Here is a 21,068-nt window from a genome sequence, read left to right as displayed (position 1 = left end):
CAGTAGCTCATTCATCCAGGAGCTGCTGAGATTTAGTGAAAGATAGAGAACTGGGTAGAAGCGAATGCTCTCTTGGAGGATTTTGCCCAGAAGCGAGAGGCCTGGAGACGCTGACCTGGGAGAGGCAGCGGAGCCGGCCTTCCCAGAGGCGCCTTTCGTGCGGTCCCTGCAGTCCCTCTTCTGGGCTGTTGGCGGCGGTCTCCCACGCCTTCCTCAGTGTAGTCTCCTCCTCAGTCCAGCCTGTGTTCTGCCCCGCTTCACGTCCTTCCCTTCCCCAGGTCGACTTGGGTTTCTCTTGCGACGTAATATCGGAGGAGGTGGCAGAGCCTGGGCCCGAAGAGCATGAGGGTCAGACTGCGTGGGTTCTGGTGCTGGTCTGAACTGTGGGCCCACTTAACTCTTCTCCGCTCATCTTACATGGAAAGTGGGGATGAGCACAGTAACTTGGATCCTTATGAACTGTGGGCCCACTTAACTCTTCTCCGCTCATTTTACTCACGTGGAAAGTGGGGATGAGCACAGTAACTTGGATCTTAAGGGGATGGAAGGAGAAAATACACGCAGAACCTTTTAGCGCAGTCTGGGTGCTAATTAGATATTAGTCGTTTTATTGTTATCAATTGGTCTTATCTGATAACCTCTCTGTTCCTTTTTTTTCTTACCTCCACATTCCCTGCTTGGATAGGCCTTGTGTTGCTAACTGAACTTTCCACCTCCACCCCCTCCTCAAACCCTCCAAACTGCTGCTTTTGTTTGCTGTCAGCATGTCCATCTGCCCAGTGGGCTCTGACTTCTCTGTCCTTTAACTCTCAGTAGATGTTGAACCTTCTGCAGGATTTTATTTTCTCAACACAGCGCGCTCTCCCTCTTTCTAGACCTCTGTATGTGACGCTCAATGGAGCGAGCACCGCTGGAAGGACTTAACAGACTTTGAACAGAAGTGAACCAAATAGGACATTCTTGCATAAATTCTTTGGATTTTGGGGTATCGCCTTCCTTTAATAGGCAGTAGAGGCCAGTGTGATAAAAACCAACAAGGGCTCCCCTTGACGTATTTTTTCTAGCTGTCAGTGCTAACTTTCTCGAGCGCTCATTAATTAGCGGATAGAGTTACTTCAACATCAAGAAAGTGGCTTGCGTTAAAGAACAACCACAGAAAGCCCAGATTGGCAAAAGCATCGCGGAGCTGCCACTATAAAGGCTCTGGTCTCATTAGAATTTGCACTCAGCTCAGCGGGAAGAGGATGTATTCTTTTATCTGGAGGCCTGTGTGTTGTTAGGTCGCAGAGGTTTGCTCGAGTGGACACCCTTGCTTTTTCAGGTTACATCCTGTTATAACAAACTCCACAGGCCTCCAGTTTCACACTGCGGAACCGTTTTCTTTCAGTGACCACATTGTTAAAAGTCACATTCCCCGGCTGTAGGAGTTACAGGAGTTGGAAGCAAGACAGATCCAATTCCCAGATTTTGTGGCCAATCAGCAGAGCTCTCCACAGGAGGGAAGGCAGGTCTGACATACATGCCTCTGCCCCAAACCTCTGTCCCCCAGTCCCTTCCGCACCTAATACAGTGCCCATTGTCTGCATGCTGGCCAAGCAATAGGGTTTTTCTTGCTTATGATGGAAAGATGGAGAGTACAAAATGATCTGTAGAGTTACAGAAAGCTTAGCATTCTTTCCCACATGGGGAATGTATTAAAAAGTATGTCTTATAAAAAAAGTAAAAAATCTCGTATACAGATGCTCCTTATCTTGGACAGTTAGTCATGTTCCCCTGAGGAGACAGAAGAGAAGGGACTCAGTCATTTAGGAGAATCCGTCTTTAAATGGTGCCCTGCCACCCTCATTGCCACCAGGGCGGGAGGGCTCGCTCTCCTTGGGTCCCAAGTCTGCATCTGCCTCTGCTTAGGCACTAAGTAGGATCTCATCTCAGGGTGAAACGGTGATCCTGGTTAAGGGTGAAAAGGCCTTTACAGGGAACCTGGACCCATTGAATGAAGCTCCTCAGTCAGGCAGCCAACACTGGGCCCTTCATGGGCCACACGTACATTAGCCACCGAGGACGCAGAGATGAAAACCTTAGAATTCCGGACAGTGTTTCCCCCTCCGGCAGATCAAATGAACCCACGGCTTCTTTGAGAGACGTGAGTGGAGAGCGGGCTTCCGCGGAGGCTGCACGGGTGAGATGCTTGGGTTTAGGGAGCTCAGCATGGAAAGGAGCCCTCAGCCCTTTGGTGCTAAACTTGTAGGCCAATAGTTCTTAGTTATGGCATACATAGGCTCTTGTTTTTTATCCTAAGTTTTTATCATTAAATTCGTTTTCTAAAACTTTAGCATGTATGGAGACTTTGCATTTTTCTAAAAGGCTTTCGGTCTTCTAATCCACATTTAACTGCTGCTCTTCCCCATTAAAGTGAACTTTGAACAGAGCTAAATATAATTGCTGTCTTTCCCAAAATAAAACTTCAGAAAGTTCTAGGAAATTGGAAAGCTTAAAAACAAAAAAAAAACACCCCTTTTGTATTTTCTTAAAATTGTTAAGCTGCCTACTCAGTGCTAAACCCTCTCTTTCAAACCAGATATACCACACCTTCCACAACGAGGTGGACGAGTACCGGCGCCATTGGTGGCGCTGCGATGGGCCGTGTCAGTTCCAGAAACCCTACTACGGCTACGTGAAGCGTGCGACCAACAGGGCTCCCTCCGCGCACGACTACTGGTGGGCTGAGCACCAGAGCACCTGCGGGGGCACCTACATCAAAATCAAGGAACCGGAGAACTACTCCAAAAAAGGCAAAGGAAAGACCAAGCTCGCAGCAGCGGAGAATAAAGGTAACTCTGTTACATGCCAGCTTTCCGTGGTAGCTACGGTGTAAAGACAGTACCATCTTTTAGAAAGCTGGCACACAATATTAGAGAATCTTAAGGATTGTTTCTTGAAGTTTTCCAGTGTGGGCTTATAAAACTCTTATAGCCCATGAATGATGGTAGAAAAACACACGTGTAGATGGAAGTAAAAGTCGAAATCGTTTCCACGGATAAATATTTGAGGGTCCCCCTTCCCTGTGTCTCAGTGAGTCATTAGGAAACAGAAGGCAAAAAGATTGTCAAAACAAAAACACTAATTCCCACAACAATGCCCGGAACGTGAGCCGTTCCTACACCCCCTTCCTAGTGGCTGGATTCGGTCCAGCTGCCGCTCCTATTGATGTGTGTCCTTCCATTGGGAGGAGAAGGGGGACAGGATGTGACATGTGCCTGCAAGGACTTCGTCGTCAGGTTTCTCCCTTTCCTGACAAGTCCAGTCCCGGCCTTTTGAAGAGGGAACAGGTTACTAGAGTTCATGCTTCCTCCCTGGGAAGCTGTTGGTTTGATGGGGGACCGGGCATGTGAGCTGCACTTCCCCAATCCGAAACGCCCGGTTGAGGAGCTGTAGAGGAATTTAGGGGCGATCACACCTGGGTGTTGTGAGGAGGAGGCTGTGGCATGTGGTGGGCCTTCCCCTCCTGGAACCAAGCTCTCCGATGCTAAGCAACGTGCAGGGGAAAGTTATGTCGCTGCGGGTCTTTGCCTGATAAAACGAGAGCATGTGTTTTATCCTTTGTGTTCTCTGAGTACGAGCTGCTGAAGATGGTCTTTCTTCCGTTAATAGGTAATTACACGGATCTAAGTTAGAGTGAAATACTTTAGCATTTGTTACTGTATTAATGTGGGTGAAGGAAAAGTCTCACTTGCCTCTTGCAGATAAAACGAACGGAGTTGTGCCGTTCAGCGGGAGAGGCCGTGTCCTGGGAGAAACCAACAACCTCCTGCCCTCCGGGAGGCTCCCCACTTCACCTGCTAGTAAAACCCAGGACCCCGCAGGTCCAGACCACTCGGCAAGTGCTGGGAGGCAGAATGCGAAAACGGAGGCGAAATCTGAACAGAACGGTTCCAGGAAGAAAACGGCCTCCCCTGTGCTGAACACCGGTCGCCAGAACGTGGTCAGCAACTACTTCCCCCGAGCGTCCGTGGCCAACCAGAAGGCATTCAGGAGCGTGAGCGGGTCCCCCACGAAGGGCGACACGGGGAAGAGCCCTGCCTCCGCTTCTCAGAGAAGGACTTCCTCCTCCAAGGCCGCCCTCCGGAACTCGCTCAAAGCGGAGGCGACGGCGACTGCGTCCCGGGCCGAAGCCGAACCCCCCAGGAAACGGGGCCGGCGGGAAGACAAGACGGTTTTTGAGAATTTTTTCATCAAGAAAGAGAAGACACAAAGCGGTGGCGGCGATCCCCAGTGCAGCTCCCGCCCTGCGGCTGCAGCACCGAGTTCCGGCAGCTCCACCAGCTCCACCAGCCAGAGCCAAACGGTGGCGTGTCCGGTGTGTCAGAGTGAGGTGCTGGAGGCTCAGATTAACGAGCACTTAGATGTGTGCCTTGAAGGCGAGAGCAGCGAAGTCAAAAGAAGAAATCTTTAGAAAAAGGAATGGGTCTCACACACCAGCAGTGTGACCTCACCATTCGTGTCAGTCACTCAGGAAGTTCTGGGAAATGCTAAGACGTGTAGGGTATAGTCTAGCTGTAGTCCCCAACAGATGTTCTATTTTACATATACCTACGACACTGTAATGTAAAATATTTGTCGAAGGTGCTATATTTATATTCACTCGTGACTTACGTATACTGCAGCCCAGCGCTGCGTGTTTACATGCATAGTTTTCAGGTACTCTTCTTTCTTGCTCTTAAAGGTTTTAAATATTTTAATCTTTTTGTGTACTTCCCTCAAAATATTTAGTGAGGAATTAAATATTTGGTTAAATTGAGTATTTATTAATATTAAAACTCATTCCTAGTACTGTTCATGTGTATAGTGTCAAGCATATTGACCAAAACACAATCTAGAATACAAAGTTAGCTGCGTTAGGGTACTCAAGGTTATTTAAAAAACTTCTTAGATTTTTTCCTCCCAAATCTTAACAGGAAATACATTTTATATACTTGAATTTTATTTATTTGACTTTGGTGGTAACTGATTTTAGGTGAAAGTAGATTTCTTTTGGAGTATTACTAGTCAAATAGCCACTATAATTTTCTAGGCCAGAGTTTAGTTTTTTCAAAATTTAGCAAAATGAGTGGCTAAAACTTGGTGCTAAGTAATTAATATATATAACACAGCAGAGTTAGTTGCCTAGTTTATGTGACAGTGAACCATTGTCTGAAAGTATCAGTATTACGCTATAAGCCAAAGTTGAAACCATTGTAATAATAGGAATTATTTAGCAAAGGAATATTTTAGTGAAGGAACCTACTTTTATCCGTTTACTTCTGTCTCCTGGCTAGTCCTCCAGCATATTGGCATATTCCTAAGACGTGAGTTCCCAAGTTTTCTTTCTTCTGAATTTGGGTGCAACATGACGTGTGTGTACATGAGGCGCAGAGATCCTCGGGGTGAAGCTGGGGTCCTGGTGGTGCCTTTACCCGGCTAACACCCAGGCTCCCCGAACGTGACCACTGTTTTCTTCTCTCACCACAGGTTAGTTTAGCTCGTTTCTGAACTTCATAAAGTAACACTTTGTTGATATGTGTAGCATAAGTTCATTCTTTTTTAAAAAATTGCTCTGTAGTATGTATGTGAATATGCCAACATGTATACATCCATTCTAAATTAATGGACGTTTGAATTCCAGTCGGAGCTGGTGATTACGAATAATGCTGCTAAGAACATTGTCATTTTCTTGGGCATGTACCCAGAATTGGCTTGCGGGCTCACAGGGTGTATTTATGGTTAGCTTAGTAAATGTTGCCAGTTTATGCTCCTACCAGCAATGTATGAGGGTTTCAGTTGTCCAGTTATTAACACTATTATCAATCCTTGTCATTTTAGCCTATCTGGTTGACAGTTCACAAATTTTGCTATTTCTCAAGTGTGAAGTTGAAAAGTAGTATTTAATAAACACAAATTACTTAAAATGTGTGCATCATGTTGAATATATGTCGTTACACAGGAGACAAAAGCAGGTTAATTTCCATATGGTAAGTGCTGCCAAGGTTCCTACCAGGTGCTGTGGGACTTTCTAGAGTTGGTCAGTTTCAAGCAATGATGGAAGAACTATGGTTAGCTATAGAGAATATTGAAATTAAATTTGTAACTAAGTCTTCACTTTAACCTGCTAAATACTTAAGAATTCTGTTACTCCCAAATCTGAGTCGTTCACTATATCAAAGAAATAGTTTTCTGTTCTATTGATTTAGATCCTTCCCCTTTAAAGCAAACTTCCTACCCAATACGGAGCTGGTGATTCTGGGTCCACCTCTAAATGCCGTCTCCCTCAGTTAGGTAGATGGGGAGTACACTTCATTTGGGATTTCTGAAGTCAAGGTTATATGCTATCTAGCAAAACTAACTCTAAAGTTAGTGTTCTGTCTTTATGACAGAAACTTCTCTGACGGTTCCAAAGCTCTGAGAATACTATTTCCCCGAAGCTGATAGGGTTTTTAAGTAAATTAGAAAGTCAACGTGAAACAGCCACTGGGTCTTGGCAAACGTGGTGCCCAGCTGTGAGCCCAGGGCCCACCCGGCATCGTGTCTGATTGGGCTGCGGGAGGACAGCTAAACGCTGTGGTCTGATCATCTTTACTGAGAGGCAATCGCTGCCTTCCTAGCAATCGGCTGTGGTGGCTGACCAGCAGCAGAGCCACCACATGAGGAGAAACTCTAACGTACAGTCATCATTACAGGTCAGATTGCCTCGGGAGTGGAAATGAACAGAAAGGGTGCGATGTGGAGATCAGCTCTGGCTTTTATTTTTTCTGACATTCCACTAGAATACTGTAAGTTGTCTGACCACATACTTCATCATCACATGAAATAAAAAGTAAGACTTAAGTGACTCTGGAACTAAAGTTTCCAACCTGTTTACTGTGATGCAGAAACCTGCTGGCGATAAACCGACAAGATTTACCCTCTTGTTTACTGAACACCAGGTGGCGCTCTTGGCAAGTTCAATTGCTCGGAAATAGCCCAGGGCAAAGTAAACCCAAGGATCAGAGAGAAACTTGCCAACAGGGGTAACAGTAACTGCCAGTTCTGAGTCACAGAAGGGAAAGGACAGCTTATAATCTCACATCCAGGGAGAGGGACACAGCCAGCCAAGGACTCACCAACAGGGCACCTTCATCTCCCCAAACTTATTTCACCTTTCACTCAACACAAGAGTCTTATGCAAGAAAGAAACCAGGACTCGCATAGAGCAAAACATGGTAATGCCCCGCTCTGTGGCTCAATGGTTTAGCACCAACCCATGAACCAGGGAGTCACACAGTTCGATTTCCGGTCAGGGCACATGCCTGGGTTGTGGGCTCGCTCTCCAGTGTGGGGCGTGCAGGAGGCAGCCGATCAATGATTCTCATCATTGATGTTTCTCTCTCTGAAATCAATAAAAACATTTAAAAGTATAAAATATTTTAAAAATAGATACAGCCGAAACCGGTTTGGCTCAGTGGATAGAGCGTCGGCCTGCGGACTGAAAGGTCCCAGGTTCGATTCCGGTCAAGGGCATGTACCTGGGTTGCGGGCACATCCCCAGTGGGAGATGTGCAAGAGGCAGCTGATCGATGTTTCTCTCTCATCGATGTTTCTAACTCTCTATCTCTCTCCCTTCCTCTCTGTAAAAAATCAATAAAATATATTTTAAAAAAATAAAAATAAAAATAAAAATAGATACAAAAATGAAAACTGAGTAAAGGTAATCATGTGAAAATAAAATGTTAAAAAAAACCGCACATGGCAGTGCCCAACAGGAAGTCTGCCGGACAAGGAAAGCCAGGCTTTCCCACTGTATGAGATCACACTCTCCTCCTTTAGCATGTCCGTCACGGCTGTGTCGTCTCAACTAGTCTGGAAGTTTCGACTGGGTATGCCCTTTGCCCCTGCATTCCAGGATAAGAACAAAGAGGAGCCTCTTAGATTCTTGGTGCGAGCAAGTGCGATGGCTGGGCATTTCTCAGATTCCATTATCTGCTTTTCACAAACACCTTAAGGAGCACCGGCCCTTCTCCGTAGTTCTCCGAAAAATCAAGGTTTGCCTATTTCCAACCTAGATTCCTCGTAAGACACAAACCCTCCCACTTGTCAGCATTCCTCGCCAACTACATACAGTTGACCCCTGAACATGGGTTTGGACAGTGCGGGTCCACTTACACATGGATTTCTTTTTTCAATAAATACTGTATTTTCCTGATGATTTTAATTCTTTTCTCTAGCTAACTTTATTGTGCGTATACAGTCTAGAATACGTACACAAAATATATGTCAATCAACTGTTATTGGCAAGTTTTGGGGGAGTCGTTACCTGTCATTTCTGACTGGGGATGGGCGCCCCTGCCCCCTGCATTGTTCAAGGGCCAATAGCATATGAAAATCCGCATCAGCGTTAAAACCGAGAGGGTATTTGCTCTTCTACAAGAGACTCCTCAGAGGACTCGCTTACGAATTTGCAGACATTTATAATAATTCAATAGATACACATAAATGCGCTTCCGAACAGGCTGTGACTCACCCGCAGGCTGCTGCTCCTCAGGGCTGGGCAGGGCTGCACAGTGCGCCCCTCCCCAGTGCACCTGTGTCCATCCCTTCCGCTTTGAACTCCTGGCTGCTTTCCTCTTTATTATATTTCACTGTGTTTTCAGGTGCCGCTATTCTTCGTTGGGTACTTTATAGCTTCATGTCAATTTGAGATCATTTTGTCTTTTTCTATTTCTTTGCCGAGTTACATCAAGCCTTGTTTCAACGCTCCCTGAGGTTTCTCCGTTTCCTCTTTGGACCCATTTTTGGTGGAGATTTTTCATTTTCAGCTTGATTTCTGCAGTCCTGTGGGAGGCATTTCCTTCAGATCCGGGTGGTTCCAGTTCTCTTCTGCCAGTGGCTGGCGAGACAATGTCCCTGTGCTGTGTGGATCCTGTCTCTTCTTCTCAGCGTTCACACCACCCGTCTTCCTTTTCCTGTTTGAAAGGCACTGCAGTTGGTTCTCGGTAGCAAGGACAGGGGTGTGTGGCTTCTCTCGTCTGTTGGGACTGGGACGGGGCAATACAGCATTTCTTTGTGAGTTGGGAGGGTTTGGAGTCTCTGAGGCCTTTATTTTAGTTTTCGCTTCTTTCACTTTCCCGTCAGGCCTCTAGGAGGTACCTTCCCCTCTCCCAGAAACGGGAGGCTCCCCAGGGAAGCTCCCCAACAGGAGAGCTGCGATTTCAGGAACTTTCCAACATCCGCCTCTCCTGCAGCTGGTGTCAGAGGTATCAGCGCTTCCTTCCCTCGCGGTGGGGTTCCTGCTGTCCCCGTGAACGGCCACGCTGGCCCCATGGCCCTCATCCCTCCACCCGAGCTTCCACCCGACTCCACCCTCCCGTGGGTCCCGGTGCTGGCTCTTCAGATGCGTGTTCTCTGCTGTCACTGAGCTGTTTCCCGTGTCTCGGTGACGCTGCAGGACAAGGGAAAGGGGACGTTGGTCCCGGTCTGGAGCGTGTCGGGAGGATTACGCAAGATTGGGATTTAGGCAGCTGCCAGTATTTATTGAAAACCCACAAGCCCAAGCACCTTCCCTTAAACATGAACACACAGCAAGAACGACCAGACGGGTGAGGAGAGCGTCCAAGAGGAAGGGCAAAACCGAAAACCAACAGGAAGGTTGAAGACTATCCGTTAAATGGAACATCTTATGTATTTTTTAAAAAATTGAGAGAACAAAAGAAAGCCCTGGATTAAAACCCAACAACAGACATGAAACTCCTGCTGGGAAAACGGGGGGTCGGGGGTGGGGGAAAGGCGTCTCCAAAATAAAGGGCAGATACACAGCGACTAGGAGAAGCGGCAGGCCCACCGGCAGGTGCTCCACAACGAGCCAAGGATGCAGGAGAGAAATAATGTCGTCATTTAAGAAAATGTTGGGGGTGGTGGTGGCCAGGGAGAGGTCAATGGGGGTGAAGAGAGACTTATGTAATACTTTAAACAATAAAGAATTTAAATATAAAAAAAAAATAAAGAAAATGTCCCTAAATGTAGGGCACACTCGCAGGCCCACGCCAAAGCACACGGAAGCCTACAGCACCCTGGGGCCAAGGGCAATGCCATGGGCGTCCGTCCGCAGAGAACAGGCAGGTTACACACACACAGTCGGCCAGGGCTGCAGACGGCTCAGCGCCCGCCTGCCACCTAGAAGCCCGGAGGCGATGCCTTCCGAATCCTGAAGGAAACCCAAGGCCAAGCTGGAATTGGGAACTCAGGCAAATGAGCCACGAAGGGGCCAACAAAGACGTGGCCTGGGAAAACTCGCCTCGCACGTGGCTCCACAGGAAGCGCCGAGGGCACCTGCGCCAGACCGAGGAAGTGAACCCAGAAAGAGGAAGTGTGGGGTCCAGGAAACCCAAGATCCAACCGAGCGGGGAGGGGGCCCCCGGAACGACGGGGAGAGGTGCCTGAGAAAGACGGGGCTCAGCCCCCATAAAGGGCGATGGCTCCACAAGACCACAGGTGGGAGGCCGCAGGGAAAAGAGGGAGGAACCGAGGCAGGAAGAACAGTCGATCGTGGAAGACAAGTCACCCTGGTTACTAACGCGTCTGGGCTTTAAGTGAGCACACAGACTATTAACCTGGTGTGAACCCGTTACAGCGCGATTACATGAGGAAGAGGGGGGATGGGGCAGGAGCTCGACAGGCAGCTGGGGCTGCAGAGGCCTGTGCGTGTCTCCCATGATGGAAGCTAGAGATCACGCCTCGTGCTGCAAAATCGAGGTGCAGCGATGTCGCAACGGAATTCAGAACCGGGCAGACGCCCAGGGATCACTTCGGCAGCCCTGACGCTGAAACGGGAAGGATGCAGATAAGGGTAGCACGGCCCCTGCACAGGCATGACACGCGAATTGACGAAGCGTCCCCCCCCCCTTTTTTTTAAGAAAATTCACTTCTCTGGTCCTGTTTTATTTGTAAGTGGAGATCAAGATTGCTCTGCTTGCTTTGTGTGTTCTGGGAAAAAACTAAGGGTATTTTATAGAACACCAAAGAAATAGAGTGATTTGGGCAGAAAAAGTCAACACCTCAATGCAAAGGAGACCTTACACCCAATAATCTGACACCTTGTTCAGAGCTCGATCCATTCGATGAAAGTAACGTTAGCTGCCTGTAGCTGTGTGCGCTCCCTGTCTTGGGAAGTGGCTTGTGTCCTCTACGTACAAGTCTTCCAGCTCACGAGGCCCTGCCCTTGATATTCATCACTGACCCACAGCACATCCTTGAACATGGCCGTGTTTCAGGTGAAACGGACTTGCCGGCGATGATGAAAAGAATCTGCATTAAAACCACAATCGGAATCCGGGGGGTGTACCCCTGACCTCAGATGTCCCCCAAACCATCCTTGAAGCACTAAGACTGGGTGTTTCTAAACAAATGAATGTTTTTAAACAACTGAAAACAAGCTAATGTACAATTATGTTATTAAACATACAGTACATGGTTCTCATCCTCGGCCCAGGTGCCCCTTGGGCAATCTGTATTTCATTAGGTCTCACACGACCAAGTCTGTAGCTATTGCGCTTAAGATGGCTCTAAGTGTCACACAATTAAGTAAGTGGCTGAGCCAGAACGAAACAGATTGGTCAATTCTGTCTGCTCTTTTTACTACGCTGCCTAATTTAATTAGTTCTCATCTCAAACTCATTTGTCCTCTCCCTGAATTCACTCAGCTGCATTTCAGTACAATTTTCCAAACGCCCAAAGATGGGTTGGGGGGGGGGACCCACACCAAAGATATTTAAAGGAGAGGTAAGTGAACATGACCACTGATCTCATTTTATGAGCTCATACAGTTTAGCCTATGACACACAAATCCATAACTACTCCCACCCAACAGGACACCTCTGACAATTAGGGACAAAGGGCCAATGCCCGTCCTCTTGCAGCACAGGGCGACACCGGTGTGCTCAAGAGCATGAGAGTTAGAGTCGTTCTAAAAGTCCTATTCAAAGGGGTAGAACCCAAACGTTGAGAATCTCAGCACAGAGCTCAGGGGCCTCAAGGGCAGCGCAATGACCCCCAGGATGTCTCTCCCCTGGGGCCCCGTTTTACAAAAAGTGACGGCCGACGTTCTGAACCACGCCAGAGATGTGGGATAGTTAAAGCACAGTATCTGATACAAAGAAAGTCGGTCTCTGAGAAAGGATTAAAGAACAGGAAAAGACAGATGGAAATAACAAGCATACTTTTTTTCCCAGGAACGTTTACACATCACTTTAATTAGATCAGCTTTACAAGCAGCGTGGGCGCTCTTTCATGATGCAACACTGCTTTTCACATTACATGACTTTGCACGGTCTATGTACGACTCCTGAGATTCTGTGCCTGTTTATAAAGGTCTGTGTTTTACAGCTGGTTAATGTGCTGAATTAAAACAGCATTAGCAGCTTTGTCTTTAACCAGGATTGAACACATCGAGGCCACAAATAATTGTAAATTTTGTTTTGAACAAGAGTCCTGCTTGGTGACAATGTAACGACCCCACTAACAAGAAACGAGCAGACTTTAAATGGACATTAAAGAAATGGCTATTCTGGTTCTTGATCCTTTCACAATGACCTCCAAGGGATTACATAAACTCCTCCCCAAACTACAAAAGGTCAGCTCTGCCTGGCAGCACAGCCCACCCAGCAGAGCTGCAGGCGGACATCAGAGCGTGACACGGGGCTTCCAGGCTGGGAGGCTGTTGCTGAGCCCTGACAGTCAGACAGACCTCCCCTCCACACAGCACAACCTGCTCGACACCTAACAAGGCAGCACACGCGGAGACCAGCTGGCTGGGACGCCCCCAGGCCAGGCTGCAGAGGCACTAGCTGTGGAGATGTTACTGCATGATCGGGATGAGGAGAGGAAGTGGGACAAGACTGAACACGGGCTATGAAAAAGACATAAACTGCAGCTTTGTCCTGCAGTTCCCCGCAGTGAGGCCGCAACACTGAGTATCAGTCCCACCCTAAATCCGCACTGTTGGTTTCACTACATTTTTTTTCATGTTTTACATGAACAATATTGATCTTTTAAAAAAATTACTGAGCTTTCCCTAGAAAATCCTCTAAGTGAATACAAACAATACAAATGCTTAAAACTGTTGTCAGCGGAAATATACAGAAGTATTTCTGTACACTCACATTGTTTTGGCCAAGAAGATCAAGGACAGAGATAGGAAACCTTAGTGGGCCTTCCACCCATAATCTGTGCAGGATACGGTGCCACCCTGTGGGCTTTGCCTAGGACACCCGTTCCGGTTCATACATTATGTGGCCAAGTCTGGGAGGCCTTGTGTGATGTCGGAACATTCCCTCTTTTTCTGAAAAGTAAAAAGGAAATCTCACACATGAAATGATCTTGTTGTTCTCTTCTTTTGATTTTCCACGCGAGCCACACACCTTTTGGTGCTGATCAAGAGGCCAGCCTCACGGTGGGGACCCCCTCCCCCTCAGCAGCGGCCTGAGGTGTCACCAACATCCCCTCTGTGACAAGTCAGTTTCGAAGCACAGCCTCCCCTAGAGGCTACCCAACGGGAACCAGGTTCTGACCTGCAGGTCGGGGGGAGGGGGGGTTGTAGGAACAGGAAAACGTAATAGCAAAGCTCAACATGCAACCAACCAATGGGAAGCCCAAGGAAAAGCCTTAGGAGGGGCTCTTCTACCTACAGCAGCGTGGCCAACGGGCGGGCCGCGGACCTGGTGGTCCTTGAGGTCGGAAAGGCTGGCGACCGCTGCTCCAGGACACCCCTGAGAGCTTAGGAAAGCCCTTTATCCCGGGAACTTGAGGCTGAAGATACCCTCAAGTTCACGTAGTGCCAGTCACTGTAGCTTTTTAAAAAAAATATTTAACTTAAAATATAAACCTGTATTTTTCTTGCTGTGTATTTTTTCTTAGAAAACATTCAGAACTAAGTTATTGGTAGTAAATGGTGATGGTTTTACTGTTATGTTTCATTATTAACAATGTCAACAAAAACAACAGAAGCCATGTTTAAGAGTTCAAATTAGTGTAAGACAGGACTACCAAAAATCCGATTTTTCAGCTGGTAATTAAAGTGCTCCTTCTTGTAAGTAAAAAGAAAAGTAATTGTCAGTCACTGGCAGAAATCATTATAAGAGGTCTTTTAGGGCAAAATTTAATAGTACGAAGAGGTTTACAAAAATAGATTGATGCTATTTTGGGGGACAATGCTGTCATTTTTTCTCAATTCAGTTTTGATAAATTGTACCTGATCATACAAAAATTACTCCAAATTCAAACTTGACTATATAAAAAAGGGAGATGAAATGAACTCAGCTAGATGGCAGATCTGACAAAATGTATGAATGAAACACTGCTACCGAGGGCACTTATCATGTCCAGGGGAAGAGACCATTCTCAGCTGATAGCTTCTACTCTTCCATCAGCGATCACAGGTGTGGAGTCAGTCATGCAGTACAAAGCCTCACGGTCAAATCTTCTTCCCGATGCGTCACCAAAAGGTTGTTTCCGTTTCCTTATTAAAATGCCAACTGGTTGTCTATTTCTTTATCCCATTCACTTGTAGTCACAAGTTAACAAAGCGCCAACAGTCACTGGAGGTGAAGGAGGGTATTGCTGGATCAGTCTCTCTATAAGACGTCTTTACTGATCGAATCAGAAGGTTTATTTAGTTCAACCCTCACACCTTTTTCACCTGCAGGTAAAACAGAAAACAACAACAAAAATTCATTCATCAAGCACCAGCCAGCTGCTGTCACTGCTTCCCACCGAGTCCCTAACGGCATGCACAGGTCTCAACTCTGCAAACACACGTCATCTGAAAACTCACACCTTCACTTCCAAAAGCTACACTGGGCACTGTCCTGTGATGAACGCATTACTCTGAGCTAGCAAGCCTTCGAGGGGAAAAGACGTTCTCTACACAGAGATTTGTCTTTTGATTTAAACAGTACTGTACTTGTTATAAAAGAGCAGTGTGTTCCGCACCACGGAAAGCACACACACTGCTGGCTCTCCAAAAATGATGACTTTAAAACGTAGGAACAGCCCATCTTTACAGTCTCATAAAAGGAGGATCTGGGATTAACAGGCTCATGAAAACACAGCTAGTTCATCAGCAGCGTGAAGGCTGGGCAGACTTGTGGAGATATGAGGTGAGAGAAAGGACAGGCAAGGCGTCCGTCAGATGGGAGCTAAGACCGGCAGCTCTGGGAGACAGGCCCTAACGGGGGAAGGGCCGGCACCCTGAGGACCCTCAGGCCTAGCACACGGGTGCTGCCCTGCGGCCACCATGGCAGATGCACACTCCACACGCCTGTCTGCGTTACTGACGCTGGCGTTCCCACGCCTCTCCTTTGTGCCATTTTTCTTCACGTCCACGTAGCCATGGAGGCCTGGAGCACTCGGTAGGTAGAGCATGTACGTTTAAAAAGGAAAAGACATGCCGAAACCGGTTTGGCTCAGTGGATAGGGCGTCGGCCTGCGAACTGAAAGGTCCCGGGTTCGATTCCGGTCAGGGGCATGTGCCTGGGTTGCGGGCACATCCCCAGTGGGGGATGTGCAGGAGGCAGCTGATCGATGTTTCTATCACTGATGTTTCTAACTCTCTATCTCTCTCCCTTCCTCTCTGTAAAAAATCAATAAAATATATTTAAAAAGGAAAAGACGTTAACTTCCTTCTATGGGCACCGGGAGAGGAAGCCCGGGGGCAGCTACCGGAGCTCAGCAGCTCTCGACTGAGCAGGATAATCACCCAGAAACCCGGCCTGGGTTGTAATGTTCTCAGGCTTCTGTGCCCCAAACGTTCCTATTCTTTGGGCCATGCTTTTGTGAAAGATAACACTGCCGCTGACTGAGAAGAAGTCCTCTTTGGAATCAGGGAACCGAGGACTCTGACCAGACAAGGACCGTGGGCATGGTCCTTCCAGCGCACCCTGGCCCCAAATGCTGTTTACCTGTTTGATATTTTACTTTAGCTCGGGCTCTCTCATCTGCATCAAAATACCAAACAGTTATTGCGTACCTAAAAGAGAATTTAGAACAGGGTAAGAACGATCACACGGGGAAGGGGCATGCTGCTGCAATGGTCTATAGAACGTGTCATGTCAAAACAACGCCTCCGTCGGAAAGTTACCGGGATAATGAGCAGAGTTACCCCCACTCAGCTGGCCTCCATGATGCTCAAGGCTGATGCTCAAGAGGTCAGCAGGGAGGCAGGAGCAGCGGAAGGGGGGGGCGCCCAGGGAGGAGTTTATGGCTCCTGGGTGCCTCCTTAGCTGCATGACGATGGTCGGCCAGCCCCCAGCCGACACACAGGTACTGAGGGGTAAAGAACAGTTGCTGCACCTTCCCGAACAGGAGCTCGAGGGCAGAGAACAGCAGAGGACCCAGGGCTGCGGCTCTGCAGGGGCAGGAAGGACAGCACTGCATGACCGTGAAGAGTCATGATGGATGCTCACCATTTTATAACCTCGAGTCACCAAGAGAGATTTCAATGATGCCAGGAATTTTTTAGGACTTTTATCGTAACGGTTATACTGTCTTTAGACATACAGCTTAGCTAAACTTCATCTTTCTGAAAATTTCACTTATTGGGAATATATTCCACAAATAAATGAGGAACCTCTGGTTTATTAAATACTATCCAGTACATAGTTACCCCTTTTGGTGCCAAAAATGGGGGACCTGACCGCGTGCTGCAGTCACCTCCTTAAGAGAACACAGCAGGCCCTAACTGGTTTGGCTCAGTGGCTAGAGCATCGGCCTGCGGACTGAAGGGTCCCAGGTTTGATTCCGGTCAAGGGCACGTACCCTGGTTGCGGGCACATCCCCAGTAGGGGGTGTGCAGGAGGCAGCTGATGGATGTTTCTCTCTCATTGATGTTTCTAGCTCTCTATTTCTCTCCCTTCCTCTCTGTAAAAGAGACCACAGCAGGCAGGTAAAGCACCTTGCAGATTCCGCCAGGATTCACTGGGGGAAAGCAACACCGATCGCGTGAAGAGCCAGTACACGGGACAGAGCTAAATCGTGTAAAATATCTGAAGTGAAGAGTCAAAGGCAGAGCAGTCTGAGAGTTGGGACACCTGGGGAAACAGGCCCGTGGACCTCTCAGACGGGGAGGGACAGACCAGAGGTTGCAGTCCAGCCTCTGCTCTTCCCCGCACCTTTCTTAACATCTAGACCAGGGGTGGGCAAACTTTTTGACTCGAGGGCCACAATGGGTTCTTAAACTGGACCGGAGGGCCGGAACAAAAGCATGGATGGAGTGTTTGTGTGGACTAATATAAATTCAAAAAAGTAAACATCATCACATAAAAGGGTACGGTCTTTTTTTTTTTTTAGTTTTATTCATTTCAAATGGGCCGGCTCCAGCCCGCAGGCCGTAGTTTGCCCACGGCTGATCTAGACTCTATTTTCCCGAGAGGCCTTGGTAAGAGGAATGGGGCCCAGGTATGTGGCTTCTCTCTCTGTCGCCCATGCCCCAAACTTGGAGCTTCTTAGTCATCACAGTTCTAGATGCTGGATCACCTCCCCTCTCCGGCCCTCAGTCCTGACCTGCAAACACTGGTAAGCCACCACATGGATCCGTTTCTCCCTCATTGCCCCGGCCTCCGGAGGAACTCCTCACGGGAACCTCTGCCCTGGAGCTGGGCGGGCCTGTCTGTCCCTTCCCCCAGGCCCGAGGGACACCCCTGTCCTTGCTTCCTGACATCCCAGGCCAGCTGAGCACTTCTCTCTGCTGGACACGGACCCTTCTCACCAACTCACACACTGTCCCCCCTCCAAACGCTTGTGGCCCTTACCCTCCGTATCGCCTGGCAGTTACTTCCTGTACTACCTAAAAATGTCTGTTACCTCTTCCTCTAGAAAGGATACAAACAGACCACACTCAGGACTCCATTAAAAGGAAGGTCTGTGAAGCAGTTTCTAGGTCAGAAAAGTTCTAAAGAAGCAGCTGGGCCTGGCTGGTGTGGCTCAGTGGTTGAGCGTCGACCTATGAACCAGGAGGTCACGGTTTAATTCCCAGTCAGGACACATGCCTAGGTTGCAGGCTTGATCCCCAGTAGGAGGCGTGCACGAGGCAGCCGATCAATGATTCTCTCACCATTGATGTTTCTCTCTCTCCCTCTCTGAAATCAGTAAAAATATGTATTTTTTAAAAAGCCTACTCTTCCCCAGTGTCTGAGTGTGTGCCTCTTGTCACCATATCAAGCAACTGCATGACAGTAATCCACTATCATGATGTTCAAAGTCCTTTTGATAATAAAAAATAGGTATTTAATACATTGTGCTATTTTTCTACAAATATTATTTTTAAAACAATGTCTGTATCATCTTCCACTTTAAGTCTTAACAATTGAGCCACAATAAATGCAAAAAAAAGAATTTAAGAAATACATTAAACAGCATACTAGTTATAGAATATTAAACCTTGTTTAAAAATATATATATAAAAAAATAATATATATATATAATGTGGAAAGAGATGCTATTATTAAAGCTAAAGGTTATTTTTCCAACCTTAATTCCCACACATGACAGCCTTTCTGTCCTCTATTCTTTTTTCTCCTCACTTCTGCTCCCTGGTCACCTCTGGTTTCTCTCCTTGGTGTATTCTCCTACATCATCTCTCTCTTCCCCCCTCCCCACTTTTTGAAAAGCTCCCCTTTCCTTCTCTGTCTGTTCTTTCTATTCCAAGTGAATGCAGTTGACCCTGAACAACACGGGTTTGAAGGGCATGGGTCCACCTACAGCAGGTTTTCTTCAAAATGCACTGTAATATATTTATCTTCCTTGCGATTTTCCTTAATAACATTTTCTTTCCTCGGGCTTCCTTTATTGTAAGAACACAGGATGTGATACATATAATGTGCTCATGGACTCCGTTAGCACTAAGGCTTCTGGTTAACAGCAAGCTATTAGCAGTTACGGGTTTTGGGGGTCAAAAGTCACACACGGATTTTTGACTGCTTGGGAGTCTGTACCCCTTTATCCACACACTGGCCAAGGGCCAACTCTACTCTCACGAGATCACAGGAGGGTGAGGAGATAAGAGATGGACAAACAAGGAGATGGGGCTGGAAAGAGGACAGGGGCCGCGCGATCGCTTTTACCCCCAACAAGGAGCGTCTGTGCAGACACAGGCAGCACTAACTGGGAACAGATCTTAAAACAACTCACATTCCACGTCATGACCGAAGCATTACAATACACGTCACTGAAGAACATGAAAATACTCATTAGAAAACTCAAGTTCATCTTATCTACCCCCTCCGTCCTGCCATCATCTTAACAATTGTTTCTTAAAGGAATACTACCTTGTAGCAAATGCTGGTTGTACTTCATGAGGGTTGCGGCGGTCAGACCAGAAAAACAGCAGTCTATCAAATTTGGGTTCAATGTCAGCAAACTGGGCTTTGCCTTCTGGAAAAATTCGAAGTATACCTCCACTTACCTAGGAAGAGAGTCAAATATCTAAGTGTGAACAACCGAGAATGCTATAAAATTAACTTTAAGGGGACGGGCGTTCATTACAGCGACTCAAAATTCTTAACTGGATTCTTCACAGATATATCTCAATTAACAAGGTTTGAAGGTGAGTTGAAATTCTAAGTAAATGCACTGATACAAGAAAAAAATCATTTCCTGTTTTAGGGTTTTTGAAAATACTGGCTAAAACAGATGAGTATTATCTGAATCCCAAAGTCTTAAAATGAAGTTTTAAATTAGTGAACATTTCTTATTTATAGGGTGGGGCACAACTAGGTTTACAGTTGTTCACATGGGAAATCGATAATAAAAAAAAAAGTGTAATATGCTAATTAATTAGACTGGACAGCCAAACGACCTTCCGGACAAGAAGCCGGGCTGTGAGGGCCCAGGCAGCCACTGCAGCTATGAGGACCGAGCCCCTTGCACGAATTTTGTGCCCCAGGCCTCTAGTATTTTAATAAAACACTTTCATAAAAGTTAAATTTTAGGTGAACACGTCAATATCTGAAAGTAAAGGAACCCACTTTTTGAGACTATTAGTATTTGTTTCATTTTACAAAGATCTACGCCTAATACCTCAGACTGAAACAAATCTAAGAAATGTTTGTTACGTGTGTTAAAGACAGTCTTACCTACGGGAGTGTTAAGTGCCTGTGGGAAAGAAGAATGTTCACTGAAGTCGCATACCTTGGCGTCCCAGTCTTTATTAAGATAATATATACATGTCACACATCTTCCATCTCCGTTGGGATTATCAACATGACGCACATATCCCGTCCCATTGCCTGGGTAACAAGCAACCATGGCCTGCAGTAGTAATAAAGATGGTTTTGTAAGTCCATGCGTGAATTAAAGGAGAAAACAGCTTATGAAAGAGATCTCTGGTTTTTTACTACTCTTATACTTAAACTGGGATCCCTCGGGCTGGCTGGCAATCGGCCGATAGGGCTGTCTCGCCCAGTCCCAATGGGGGGGGAGGGGGCGCGGGAGTCGGCTGGCTGTGGGAGCGCACTGACCACCACAGGGCAGCTCCTGCATTGGGCATCTGCCCCTTGGTGGTCAGTGCATGTCATAGCGACCAGTCTACCAGTCGTTCGGTTGACTGGTCCTAATGGTCACTTAGGCTTTTATATATATATAGATCCTTCTCTTTAATAAAAATGTCACATTTCTAGGCCAGAAGAGGCAAAGATACTGTGTTGACACTATTTTAGAGAACACCAGGTCCGATGGTGGGCAATGGTGGTCTGTGACTCCTGCTTCTCAGCACCAGGCTATGTAACTCAATGAACAGAGTTAACTGTTTACTAAAACAGAAATATTATTCACTCCTGAACTGCTTTCTCTAGAGCCCGAGTACTACATGGAGGTACATGGGGGTGGAGACTGGGGCGACTGGTGGGCGATGCAGTGAAATGACCTTCAACTAGGGGCTGCATTAATCTGTTTCCTTTATTTAAATGCCAACTGAGACTTTTTTAAAAAATATTTATTTTATTGATTTTTTACAGAGAGGAAGGGAGAGAGATAGAGAGCTAGAAACATCGATCAGCTGCCTCCTGCACATC

At 47.0% G+C, this 21,068-nt stretch overlaps 2 protein-coding genes across 2 annotated transcripts in view; one reads left to right on the top strand and one right to left on the bottom strand.

Moving 5' to 3' along the window:
• The window catches only part of SPRTN (SprT-like N-terminal domain), a gene marked incomplete at its 5' end in the record, with an annotated part of 7,803 nt that extends 1,858 nt beyond the window's left edge, over positions 1-5,945 (top strand). Inside the window, 2 exons of the mRNA XM_006758647.2 lie at positions 2,579-2,831; positions 3,744-5,945. Of these exons, the coding sequence (XP_006758710.2) occupies positions 2,579-2,831; positions 3,744-4,453 (963 nt within the window). The remainder of the gene's footprint in view (positions 1-2,578; positions 2,832-3,743) is intronic.
• A 6,287-nt stretch (positions 5,946-12,232) lies between these two features.
• Positions 12,233-21,068, bottom strand: part of EGLN1 (egl-9 family hypoxia-inducible factor 1) — a gene marked incomplete at its 5' end in the record, with an annotated part of 25,301 nt that continues 16,465 nt past the window's right edge. The window contains 4 exons of the mRNA XM_006758646.2: positions 12,233-14,701; positions 15,963-16,030; positions 19,326-19,462; positions 20,188-20,307. Of these exons, the coding sequence (XP_006758709.1) occupies positions 14,637-14,701; positions 15,963-16,030; positions 19,326-19,462; positions 20,188-20,307 (390 nt within the window). The remainder of the gene's footprint in view (positions 14,702-15,962; positions 16,031-19,325; positions 19,463-20,187; positions 20,308-21,068) is intronic.

Source organism: Myotis davidii, unplaced genomic scaffold (assembly GCF_000327345.1).
Source record: "Myotis davidii unplaced genomic scaffold, ASM32734v1 scaffold295, whole genome shotgun sequence".
Classification (NCBI taxonomy): Eukaryota; Metazoa; Chordata; class Mammalia; order Chiroptera; family Vespertilionidae; genus Myotis; species Myotis davidii.
This window is presented reverse-complemented; position numbering and strand designations above follow the sequence as displayed.